The sequence below is a fragment of the Panthera tigris genome, chromosome B4 (assembly GCF_018350195.1).
Source record: "Panthera tigris isolate Pti1 chromosome B4, P.tigris_Pti1_mat1.1, whole genome shotgun sequence".
NCBI lineage: Eukaryota > Metazoa > Chordata > Mammalia > Carnivora > Felidae > Panthera > Panthera tigris.
This window is the reverse complement of record NC_056666.1, coordinates 39,175,360-39,188,494: the sequence shown is the minus strand read 5'-3', so window position 1 is coordinate 39,188,494 and position 13,135 is coordinate 39,175,360. Positions and strand designations below refer to the sequence as shown.

The 13,135-nt window shown below is 39.7% G+C and overlaps 1 protein-coding gene across 5 annotated transcripts in view; it reads right to left on the bottom strand.

Annotated features, from left to right (window-relative positions):
* The window catches only part of DYRK4 (dual specificity tyrosine phosphorylation regulated kinase 4), a 52,354-nt gene that overhangs the window by 38,254 nt on the left and 965 nt on the right, over positions 1 to 13,135 (bottom strand). For all 5 annotated transcript variants that reach the window (XM_042991614.1, XM_042991615.1, XM_042991616.1 and 2 more), the window contains exons 2-3: positions 12,046 to 12,167; positions 7,593 to 7,686 (exon numbers count right to left, since the gene is read on the bottom strand). In XM_042991614.1, coding sequence (XP_042847548.1) covers positions 7,593 to 7,679 — 87 coding nt within the window. In that variant the 5' untranslated portion in view covers positions 7,680 to 7,686; positions 12,046 to 12,167. The remainder of the gene's footprint in view (positions 1 to 7,592; positions 7,687 to 12,045; positions 12,168 to 13,135) is intronic.

Genomic DNA, 13,135 nt, shown 5'->3' with positions numbered 1-13,135 from the left:
TATGGTGCTGGAAGCCACCTTAGGAATCTGTAATCAAATGCCCTCATTTCACAAATGGAGAAAGGGAAGTTAAGGAGGCTATCCAAGTGACCTGTCCAAGATAACACAGCAGTAGCAAACCTGAGTCAAGAATCTATGCCACCAAGTGCCTTTTTACTGTACCATGCTACCATCAGATGATGTCTGACCTCTTTTGTGTTCTGCCATGAAACTGAATGGGAAGAGATTATAAAGCATTTCCCCTCCAAAGGTCTCTAAATACAAAATAAGATCATGCCTTTATTCTGATGGTGCCTGGATAAAGTTGCCAATAGATAGAAACATTCAGAAAGCAAGAATTTATTCTATAAATTAGACACTAAATTCTTGCCAATAAAAAGTAGATTTATGCATCCTCTAAGAGTTAGAGTAGATGATTTCTAAGGTTCTATTCCCATTGATTCAGATTCATCCAATGCATTTGCAGAAGTTATTCCTTCTGCCTGAAATGCCTGCCTTCCAACTCACCACACAGCCTCTTTGCATAACCCCAGCAGGACCTCATTCACTTTGAAAAAAAAAATGTGAATAATGAGCCCTATAACTTATACCCCTTGATGGGACTGTAGCTGATTGGCATGCCATTGAAGCACGATCATGTACCTGGGCAGTAACAACATCTTAAGAAAACTTTCTCTAGGCCCTCATAGAATTTTGTTTCTACTTTAGTGACTACACTAACCATGCCCTATTGTCATGTATCTTTTTACATGTTTATGTCCCTCACTATACTATGCACACACAAAAAGGAGATATATATATGTTTATTTTTGTGTCCTAGCACTGAGGATAATGCTTCGCCCAAAGTTAGCTCTCAATAAACACTTGTGGGATGGTTTATGAAAGAATTCATCCATCAAAGGTCTTTAAAGCTTCACAGAAGAGAAAAAAAGTACTTGACTCTGAAGTCAGATATTCACTGGAATTCTTACTCTGCTACTTGCCAGTAGCGTGACCTTGGCAAGCGATTTATCTTCTCTCAGGCTCATTTTCCTTTTCTGTAAAATAAGACTAGTAACCTTACAGTAAAACTAAAAACAAAAACAAAGCACGCATGCACACAGACACACACAAAAATAAGGTACTGTGAGTAAGAACTAGCAGAGACTATAGATACCAGAATCAGAAACCTTCCCCCTCAAAAGCTCCAAAAACTGAAATTATCAGGTAAAAACTGAAAAACAATCATGTGTGATACACTTAAAGAAATAAAAGAGACTAAAATATAAGCTACCATGCAAATAACCAGATTTAAAAATAAATAAATTAGAACTTGGAAAAATAAAAAATATATATAAAAATTGAAACTTAAACCTTGATGAATGGACTTAATAAAAATAAAAAATATTTAAGCAAAAAAGGCAGAACCAGGCACTTCACAGAAGAGGAAACACAAATGCCAATTAACATACAAAAAAAGACTCAATCTCATTAATCATCATCAAAATGCAAATCAAAATACAATAAGATATTGGTACCCATCTACCAAACTAGCACGTAGAAAGCCATACAATAACAAGTGATAGAAAGGATGAGGAACCATTAGAACTCACACATTCTGCTGGCCGCAAAGTACTTTGATACCAACGTTTTAGAAAAGAGTTTGGCGTTATCCAGTAACGTTAAGCATCTACATACCCTGATACCCAGCAATTTCCCTCTTAAGTGTCTACTCTAGAAACCCTGCATATATGCACTAGCAGATGTGCACAACAACATTCATAGCAGCACCATTTTTGATAGCAGAAACCAGCAAAAAACCACATGCCATAACCTGCAAAACTGCAAGAAGTGTGATATGCCCATACAATTGAATACAGCAGTGAAACTGATTTATAAACAGGTTCCTGTGAACAGAAGGATTGATATGGACAGTACCTAAGGGACATAGGCACTGAGCAATCAGAATGGAGACCTGATCAATCCAAGCCAGATGCTGTACCAGGGTATGCTGACTTAGTACTGGGCCTGAGAAGTGATTGTAGAACAAAAAATGAACAGCACGATTCCATGTATATAAATCCAAAAACATGCAAAATTAAACAATACATAGTTTAGAAGGATTATAAACATGTAGAGAAAGAAATGGAATAACATGTAAAAGAGTGGTTACCTCAGACGGGTCAATGTAACGTAAGATGGGGAGAGACACATAGGAGACTTCTTCCTTAAACTTCCTTAAACGGTGTAATATATACCCACAAGGGTGTTCATTGCATTATTATTCTTTACACCCTACACACATACTTAAATATTGTTTTATATATTCGATACTTAATAATAATTTTTAAAAAGCATTAATGAATTATAGATAAAATCTGAATCCTGATTTCAGTTTTTATTAGCCGAATGGTTTTAGGTAACTTGCTTAATCTAATCTCTTTGTATCTCAGTTTCCTCCTCTATAAAGTGGGGGTGATAACTGCCTCAATATTGCTGAAAGAAGCAAAGGTAAAAGGCCAAACATACATAGGGGAGGAGGTCGTATTTCTAACATATCCGTATCTCCACCTCCAATGTCACTTTCAATGGAAATTGCCTATTCAGTCTGATTAATTCTGATACTCAGAGAAACTCTCCATGTCTGCCTGTTTCACTTCCTTGTCACAGCAACAGAAGGCAATCTGCAGTCTTTCTCTCTCCAAACCAAAAGCACCAATGGGAATGCAAAACAAAGGAACTGGTACTTATTATGTAGATCTCAGAAGGAAGCATGGGTCCCAATGAGAAAATGGGAAAAAGTAAGTAAGCACTCTCCTTTGGGAATGGATGTGTTGGCTTTCTTTCTCTCTTCAGCTATAATTGACTGTGACTTCTGTTTCTTTGCAATACCCAATGGTCAGAATGCTTGTTTTTCCTATGGAGCACCAATAAAGAAATGAGATGGTGTAAACCCTCAGATCTTTTTTCACTGTGGAAGACTCATTACTAAGTCTGTCTGCTACAGGAAACCCCTTTCTGTTCAATGAAGAGGAGGGAAGGTAAAAGAAATCAATATTGAATGGCCCTCCGCCGGCAAGCTCATCCTCTTATCTCATTAATTTCCACCGCAACGGGAAAGGGGGTTTGTAGGAATAACTATACCAAGTTTCACAACCAAGAAAGAGCCTTAACAATCTAACCACGGTCTCATAGCTGGTGTCTAAATAGACATCTGTCCCCACATGATAGAAAAGAACTTTTAAAAAAAAGTGTTCATGATCCCTAGAGATTCTGATTTCAGCGGCCTTTAAAACCTTTCCCAAGTGGGGCGCCTGGGTGGCTCAGTCGGTTGAGCATCCGACTTCAGCTCAGGTCACAATCTCGAGGTCCGTGAGTTCGACCCCCGCGTCAGGCTCTGGGCTGATGGCTCGGAGCCCGGAGCCTGCTTCCAATTCTGTGTCTCCCTCTCTCTCTGTCCCTCCCCCATTCATGCTCTGTCTCTCTCTGTCTCAAAAATAAATAAACGTTAAAAAAAAATTTAAAAAAAAACCTTACCCAAGTGATTTTAAGTATCCAATCAACATTGAGAACCACTGGTCTAATTCCATCTCAGCTCTCACTGATGAGGAAAATAACGGCTGGTCTGTACCATTCTCGGCATTAACCCGCAACATCTGACCTTTCTATAAAGAATTCCAATTTTAAGCTTCAGGAGAGATGGGATTGTTTTGTTTTGTTTTGTTTTGTTTTGTTTTGATCTGTTTTGTTCTCCACATCCCCAGCACCTAGAACAGTGCCTGGAATGAGTAGGAACTCAATAAATAATTGTAGAGGGAAAAAATAAATAAACACTTTCCTGGTTTCTATTCCACAAGTACACATTGAGTTTTAATCTGTGTGAGGCACTGTCCTAGGTTCCAGGCATTTAGCACTGAACCAGACAAACAATATCTATGCTGTTATGGCACTTCTATTCGAGAACAGCACTATCCAATAGAAACATCATGCAAGCCACGTGTGAAATTTTAAATTTTCTGGTAGCCACATTTAAAAAAGTAAAAAGAAACAGGTGAAATTAATTGTTATGTATTTTATTTGACACATCATTTGCAGAACACTACCTTAACATGTAATCAGTATAAAAATTTTTACAGTGTTATCAAGGTGTTAACATGCTACAAAACCCACCCAATTATAAAAAGTTATCAGTAAGGTACTTTACATTCATTTCCTCACACCAAGTCTGTGAAACATGGTGTGTATTGTTCACAATGGCAGCATACCTCCAACTGGACAAGACCCATGTCAAGGGCTCCGTAGCCTTACATGGCCAGTGGCTGCACTATTGGTCAGTGTAGTTCCACAGGGTGAGGCACACAGTAAACAAGTACACAAACAAATACAGAATATAATTAGAAAGGGTGTTGAGGAAGGCTTGTCTAAGGAGGTGGTACTCAGAAATCAAGTGACTGGAAGGATAGAGGATAAATAACAGAACCTGTTCTTCCAGTGCTGAAAATAGAAAATGTATCTTTAGAGGGCTTAGTTAGGAGGTCCTTTGTAGCTCCTATTCATCAACTGTCAGAAAAGCTGTAAAGTAACACTCTATATTAACAGAGTTCCCTTCCCCAGACTTCTCCCAGGTTCTACTCCTAAATGGTCTGAGAGAGACCCCGGAGTGCTGCTAGGTCCTCCAGGCCCAGAAGCTGGCCGTTAGGCAACACGTTTTCTATGAACAGAGTTACGGAAGGGCCAGATATCATCCAACCTACTAGCTGAGATAACTGTGGTCCAGAAGAGAGGATGTTCCCTCTGCTAGCAGTCAGGACAAACTATAACACAGGAGCATTTTCCTCAAGTGCGGAGAGATCCTGTGTCATTGGGAGCCACTGTGAGAGCCCTGGGATCTTTGCCAGCTAAGTGGAGAAGACAGGGACTCTCCACAGGCATCCAAGGCAAATGACTTCCTGCAGAGATCTCTCTGTGGTAGATGGCTCTTTAATATTTAGTCAAATGAATGGGGGCATTTTTTAAAGCATCTTACATTACTATCCGATGATCACCCTGTTGTCTTAAATCCAGGTGAAATCAATTATTAAAAACAACATTTTAAAACTCTCTTAGCTGGGGCACCTGGGTGGCTCAGTTGGTTAAGCCCTTGACTCTTGGTTTCGATTATGATCTCACAAGGTTCGTGAGTTTGAGCCTCGCATCAGGCTCTGTGCTGACAGTGCAGATTCTCTCTCTCTCTCTCTCTCCCTGTCCCTTCCCTGCTTTCTCACTCATGCTCTCTCTCTCAAAATAAATAAACTAAAAAAAAAAAAACTCCCTTAGCTGAAATACTACCAAGATCCATATTTAAAATAAGTATTTAATTATTATTATAAATATTATAGTTATAACTTAGAAGATTAAATATTGTGAAAAAAATATACATTATTATCAAATCATTCAAAAATTCAAAATATTTTTTCCAACACTTGCTTGGGGCAGTTGATAGACAGATTCAGAGCACTCTCATCTTCCATGTGTTTTTAGGTCAAGAGATTATAATTCCTTCTTTTCATCCTCCAATTAATATGATTATCCACTGAAACCCAAGATTTCACGTGCTGAGGATGGTTATTGACTTGTTTTCATTTCCTTACTTAAGCCTATTCAGCTCAACTGGATAAGAAGTCCATTGGGGAAAATGAACAGATGGTGAAATGACATTTATTTATGGCCCATAAGAATAATTACCAATGTAAAGACAATAGTTATAAGTTTAGATGGTATTTTTTATTATTGATCTCTTTTAAAGTAGGCTACATGCCCAGTGCAGAGCCCAACATGGAGCTCAATGTGGGGCTTGAACTTATGACCCTGAGATCAAGATCTGAGCTGAGATCAAGAGTTGGACACTTAACCGACTGAGCCACCCAGGTGCCCCTAGACAGTATTTCTAAATGGTATTGTCAATCGCTGGCAGTTACAAAAAATACAACATAAATGAATTTTTATTCAGCATGACTTTTTAATTTTTTTTGACAATTCTTATTGTGGCAACTATAGCAGAATAGGTTTTCCTTAAAATTAATATAAATATATGAAGGAATTTTATAGGACAACATTTAACAGAGTTGACATGACTCAGCAAAGAGGCAATGAATAGAGTGGTTAAGAATATGGGTTTGGGGCTCCTGGGTGGCTCGGTGGGTTAAGGGTCCAACTTTGGCTCAGGTCATGATCTCACAGTTTGTGAGTTCAAGAGCCACACGGGACTCCAAACTGGTAGCCTGGAGCCTGCTTGGGATTCTCTCTCTCCCTCTCTCTCTCTCTGCCCTTACCCCACTCATGCTCTGTCTCTCTCAAAATAAATAAACATTAAAAAAAAGAATATGGATTTGAATTCCATCTGCCACTCAATGGTTTATGGCCATGGCTAATTAACTTCACTTGAATCTCAGAAATCGGGATAATAATTGTACTTGCCTCTAAGATTCATGTGAGAGTCATCCAAGCACTCAGTAAACAGGAGCTCAAGCAGATTAAAACAAATGTAAGTTGCAAAACTCATGGTGATTTTTCTAAGTCATGACCAAGACCATTCTGTTTGTATAATAGTTTTAAATGTGAACAGAATGTTGTCTTTATTATCCTGTTTGATGTAGATTTACTATTTTAAATTAAATATTAATTTTTGCTTTGTCAAAAAAATGTTTTAGGTATTAATAAATTTTTGTACCTATGAATTATAAAATAATGGTTTTGTTGTATGTGATAATGGCAGGGATAGGGATGGGGAACAACAGACATCAGGATTCATTTTTATGAGTTATAACCCTGAGGGGGAGAAGGCCAGGGTTAAATCAGCAACACTGCTTGGAGGAGGTGACCTAATAGTCATAATTTTAAGGAGGTGGTGTGTGATCTACAGGGAGGAAAACTTTCACCAGGCCTCAGATAGGCTGCTGAACTCCGATTCTTCGAAGCATTGACACGAGCAGGACTCAAAGTCAAACCTAATGCCCCGGACTCAGGTTTGCCACAGAATTTTCAGAGCAAGGACCCCAAATAATACGATCTTTTGAGGAAAGTGTGAAATTCAAACTGAGAGCATTAGATGAAAAAGTACGCCTGATTTAGAAGTAGATCTTGTGATCACAAAGTCACCACATCACAAAATTACCTTCAGTGCTGTGGCATTTTACTAGTTTTGAGGTAAAAAGGAAGGCACCATGTCTGTGTTAGGGAACACACACACACACACACACACACACACACACACACACAGACGTTTTCTGGAAATTTCTTGCATACATGTTTGGAACATTCTGGGACACTTCTAGTGTGGTTCCAGAAATACAGAGCGCAATACAAGACACTGTAGAAGAGACATAGCCTCAGGATACCTGTTCGATGAAGGCCCTGCAGTTCTGGAGTTCATGACACTACACTGGCCCTGTAGCCAATTTCCCTCCAAGCCCGCCCAGACCTGGCTCTACCAACCAGCCTGGTCCCCCCACAGTTCCCTTCCCCTCACACTGTCATCAGAGGTGCTTGGGGCACAGTGATCACCACTGGGTCCAGGGTCCCCAAGTCTTCATAATGATACCCCTACTCCCCAAATGAAATTCAAGGATCTTTACCTTCACAGGGTTGACATCCTGTTTCTTTCTTGTTTTCAAAACCGGGAAGGATGTTAAACTGCATTTCCTTGGCTTTTTAGCATCCATTGTAGTCCTACAGGAGGAAGGGTAGAAAGAAAATTGGCAGTAAGAGCAAAGTGTCAGTAATGGCCCCAACACCTAAGGCAGGAAGAACACAGAGCAGGCTTGGACACAGCAGTAGGTGGCGGGCCTGAAACAGTGACTGAGTCTCTGTTACTCCTTTTGTTTCCCTTCTGGTGACTGATGATGTCAGGAGAGGGGGCGTCTTGGCATGAGACTTTGGGTGCTCAGAGCAGAGGGAGACGGCAGCCAAGGAAGAAAGATGAGCTAATAGTGTGGCCAGCAGTTTAGGACACCAAACAAAAAGACCCATTTCCTCTAGCTCACTGCAAAGTAAAACATTCTCTTGCCACACACACCTTACACTCTGAAAGATACATACATTAGCAGTTACTTGGTAGCTGAAAGCCTATAGAAAAAGAAAAAAAGGACAATTGGTAGAAATGTTTTCCCTGGATCTCATTTAGCCATTTTTGCACCTTCTTTACTCAGGGCACAGCTCCATGAATAATGAACTCGCTGCAAGAGGAAAAACTAATTCAACTTAAGTTTATGGCATCTAGTTAAAGTGGTGATTTATGTGAGTGGAAGAGTCTTAGAGGCTCTCATGCCACTGCTACACACCTGTTCCACAAGCAGACAGATGCTGGAACTCTGCTTTGTGTCCCTTGGAAGTCCCTTGTCAGCCTCCAACTCTAGCAAGAGCCAAGGGAATCGGGAATATATGAATAAGGACAGAAAGGGAATCAGCGCAAATGTTATCCTGGCTTCTGCCTACCATTCCATTGTTTAGGTTCTTACAGACACTATAATAGTGACAGCATCACAATTTTGAAATTATTCAGAGGACTGAAGACAAGTCACGCCCACTGTTCTTGCAGCATAATGTTGGAAAATCAGAAATTACTTGTCTATATATAAGGAGAAGTTTAAAAATGTAGCAATATGTATTATAGACTATGATGCGATCATTTAAAAAAATGAAACAAATTTCTATGTATGCCTGTAATATATTGAATAAAACAGAATAATATGAATGATTCCATATTTATTTAAGAAAAACCAAGATGTCTGCATGACTTTACACAGGCATATTGAGGAATATAGAAAATTAAACCATAAAGTTAATTACCTTTGAGGGACAGAGCTGAGAGAGGGGGGTGGGGACTTTAATTTTAACACACACACACACACACACACACACACACACAATATAAAAAAAGTCCTTCCCACCAACAGTGCAAGCGGGTTCCTGTTTCGTGCCTCCATGTTTATAGCGGCACTTCCAACAATAGCCAAATTATGGAAAGAGCCTAAATGTCCATCAACTGACAAATGGATAAAGAAGATGTGGTTTATATATACAATGGAATACTACTTGGTAATGAGAAAGAATGAAATCTGGCCATTTGCAGCAACATGGATGGAACTGGAAGGTATTATGCTAAGTGAAATAAGTCAGTCAGAGAAAGACAGATACTATATATGTTTTCACTCATATGTGGATCTTGAGAAATTTAACAGAAGACCATGGGGGAGGAAAAGGGGGAGAGAAAGGTACAGAGAGGGAGGGAGGCAAACCATAAGAGATTCTTGGATACTGAGAACAAACTAAGGGTTGATGGGGGATGGGGGAGAGGGGAAAGTGGGTGACGGGCACTGAGGAGGGCACTTGTTGGGATGAGCACTGGGTATTGTATGGAAACCAATTTGCCAATAAATTAAATAAATAAATAAATAAATAAAGTCCTATGCAAACAGTATGGAGGCTCCTCAAAAAATTAAAAATAGAACTACCCTACGACCCAGCAATTGCACTACTAGGTATTTACCTAAGTGATACAGGTGTGCTATTTTGAAGGGGCACAGGTACCCCAATGTTTATAGCAGCACTATCGACAATAGCCAAAGTATGGAAAGAGCCCAAATGTCCATCGATGGATGAAGTGATAAAGAAGATGTGGCATATATATATACAATGGAGTACTACTCAGCAATCAAAAAGAATGAAATCTTGCCATTTGCAACTAGATCAGATCAAAAAGAATGAAATCTTGCCATTTGGATGTAACTAGAGGATATTATGCTAAGCAAAATTAGTCATAGAAAGACAGATATCATATGACTTCACTCATATGAGGACTTTAAGATACAAAACAGATGAACATAAGGGAAGGGAAGCAAAAATAATATAAAAACAAGGAGGGGGACATAACATAACAGACTCTTAAATACAGAGAACAAACTGAGTGTTGCTGGAGGGGTTGGGGGTGGGGGGAAGGGCTAAATGGGTAAAAGGCATTAAGGAAGACACTTGTTGGTGTGAGCACTGGGTGTTATACATAGGGGATGAATCACTGGAATCTACTCCTGAAACCATTACTGCACTATATGCTAACTAACTTGGATGTAATTAATTAATTAATTAATTGATTTAAAAGTCCTATGCAAAAGCATACAAAAAGTAATAGTTGCTTCTCTTCAAATGATCATAATGTCCCTTCTTTCTTCCCTTCCTTCTTTCATTTCTACAAACATTGCTGAGATAATTCCTCTGACAAACCAGACATGGCCTCTGCCCTCAAGGAGAGTTTGTAATCTAGGAGGGGAGATACATGGACATTACAACGTACATGATCATTACAATGCATGTGATCATGGCATTAATAGAGGCCTGTGCAAAGAGCTAATGGAGCACACTTCCGGGGATGACTAACGTCTGTTGGAAGAGTCGAGGAAACCTCTGCACTTAAGCAGAGTAGAATTGTCCTTGCGGAATAAACAGGACAGGAATGGAGTCGAGGGCAGTTGGAGAAGACTGTGTAGGCACAAAAAGTATGAAAGAGCAGTGCCTTCTCCAGAACGTGTGAGTACATGGACATTGCTGGTGGAGGGCCAGAGAGCTGGTTAGACTGTAAAGAAAGGGTCGCATGGTTTATTCTAAGCCTGAAAAAATCAGACTTGTACTTTAGGATCATCTCTCTGGCAATGCCATGGAGGAAGGTTTGGAGGAGCTCAAGTAGGAAGCTGTCTGGAGCATCTAGGCAAGACATGATGCGGGCCTCAACCAAGGCAATGATGGTAGGACAGAGTGCAAGTGGGAACCTGGGATAATTGGGGGGACAGAACCGGTAGAATTTGGGCCATCAATCTGATGGGGAGGTTGTAAAATCTGAACACTGGGGAAGAATGAATATAATTCTTTCTGCCAGGGCTCTGTATCAAATGTTCCCTCCATCTACTTCCCAAGGATGTGGGACACCATACAAGTCCACGTGCCTCTTTCCTGGCAAGTGGAGCTTTTTCTTCATTTCAGCTTCAGGTGCCCTGTCGGTGAAGACTACACAAAGACCTGAAGAAGATGCTGAGGCATCTTGGAGTCTAAATCTCAGTGCTGCCCCCAGACAGATTCTGAGCAAGTCATGTGCCTTCTCGAGACTCAGTTTCCCCATTTGTAAGATTTGTAAGACTGGACCAGATGACTTCTGATGTCCCTTTCAGTTCTAAGCTTCTTTGATTCTAACTTTATTAAATATTGTCAGATTGGGGGAAAAATTCTATTGTGACTTTGGATAATTCTGTGGTTCTCAAAGACTATTTTGTGCCATTTTTCCCCTAAGAATGCATTCAATCTAACTTCCATTTAATCCATGACACTTAGTCCACACTCAAAGCTTCACAAATACCATGTTTTATCCTCAAAATAAGTGGTGAACTATGTAGAGTATGTTTTATAGCTTGTTTATAACTGTTGCATGAAGGATTAGAGAAAAATAAATTCATCTCGCAGCTAGAGTAAATATTGCTTTGAAAACTGAAACTAAAACTTAAAGACTACTCCTATTATTTTACATGAAGATCAGTTTCCCTACCTCTCCAGCTTATATACCCATCTCTTTCCTCTGGATTTCAGCATTTTTGCTTGTGTTACTTGATCAACAACTTTATTGTTAATTATTTTAGGGGTAGACACTTCATCTCATCTTGATTGTGAATCTCTTGGGGGCAGGAATGATGAACTTGGATTTTATTTTATTTTACTTTATTTTATTTTTTATATTTTTCATAGGGGCATGGACAATGACTTGTCTACTGAAACGCCTTTGTACAAATGTTCTGAAGAAAGAGAAATCTAAGTTTAGATTAATTCATCAAAAAAATTTGAAATCACCATCTGAATGTCAGAAACTGTGCTAAACATGGGGGATTGAGAGATAAATAGAACAGAATCCTTGCTTTCATGGAGTTCAGTCTTGTGGGCGTGACAGACCCATAAACAGTGGACTGCAGACACAGTATTTTATACATAATGCATTATCTATGTACACCAATCTTCGATGCCCAGAAAGGATATATATCTTTTGAGATTTACCTGTTATGGTTTTAATATTTCTACTGCAGCTGTTCAGTAGCTAGTTCTTTATGCCCTGGAGAGCTACCTTTGGGGCAGAAATTGTGGCAGTGAAGAACTTTGCAGGGACTCCCTTTGCATTTCTGTGAACAAGAGACAATGTATTTAATGCATTTCACTTACTGTCACTTCTGCAAAGAGAACTCCTCGGGTCCCTTTGCAATTATCCTTGAAACCCTTCATGGTCTGTGGACTCTCAGAGCTGGAAGGGGTTTTAGAGGCCATTCATCCATTTCCTGCCTGGGAGAAATCCTCCTTAGGGTATCCCTGGCAATCACTCAGTCTCTGCTTGAATATTTCTGACAGAGCTCACGTTCTTCCAGGCAACTCATTTCTCATCCAGCTGCTGATACATATGATTGGTGCCCAGCAAATGTTGGTTGGAAGAAATGATATTGAACAACATACCCTCCACCGATACTTGTTATCTTCTGCAGAACAACAAAGAACACATCTACCCTCTCTTCTACTCAAGAGTTCTTGAATATTCAAAACAGTGGCTTTTGCTTCTCTGGAACCTACTCATCTCCAGACATTCTGGAGTCTTATTTCAAACGCCTCTTTATATGATACAGCATCCAGGCATGATGGAGAGAACCTATATTGTAACTATTCCTCTCTACTGTCTAGTTTTTTTTATGACCTTGCTTTAAGAGGCTACGGTTTTCTAGTCTAGGTTATGGACTGATCAGTGCTAACTCAGGCAGGAAGACCTTTACATCATTCATCTGTTCGCTATATTTCTATTAATGAAGCCTAGACCAGTATTTTCCCTTTTTAGCCATCACAACACACTCATGTTGGATTTGGCATCAGCTAAAACCAATGACTCCCAGCACTGGGTCCTCGGCAGGTTTGAGAAGTATCTTTCTAGCCAAGTTCCTGACAACAGTACGGAGTTGGAGAAGGCGAAGTCAAAGAATGGCTGGCACACTACTAGAGACTGCCTTCAGGTGTATCATTACCCTCTTGGTAAGGACTAAAACAGACAAGGGAAGTAAGAGACCAATTAGCAGAGTCCAGGTTTGGAGAATTCCTTAGAACTCCTAGA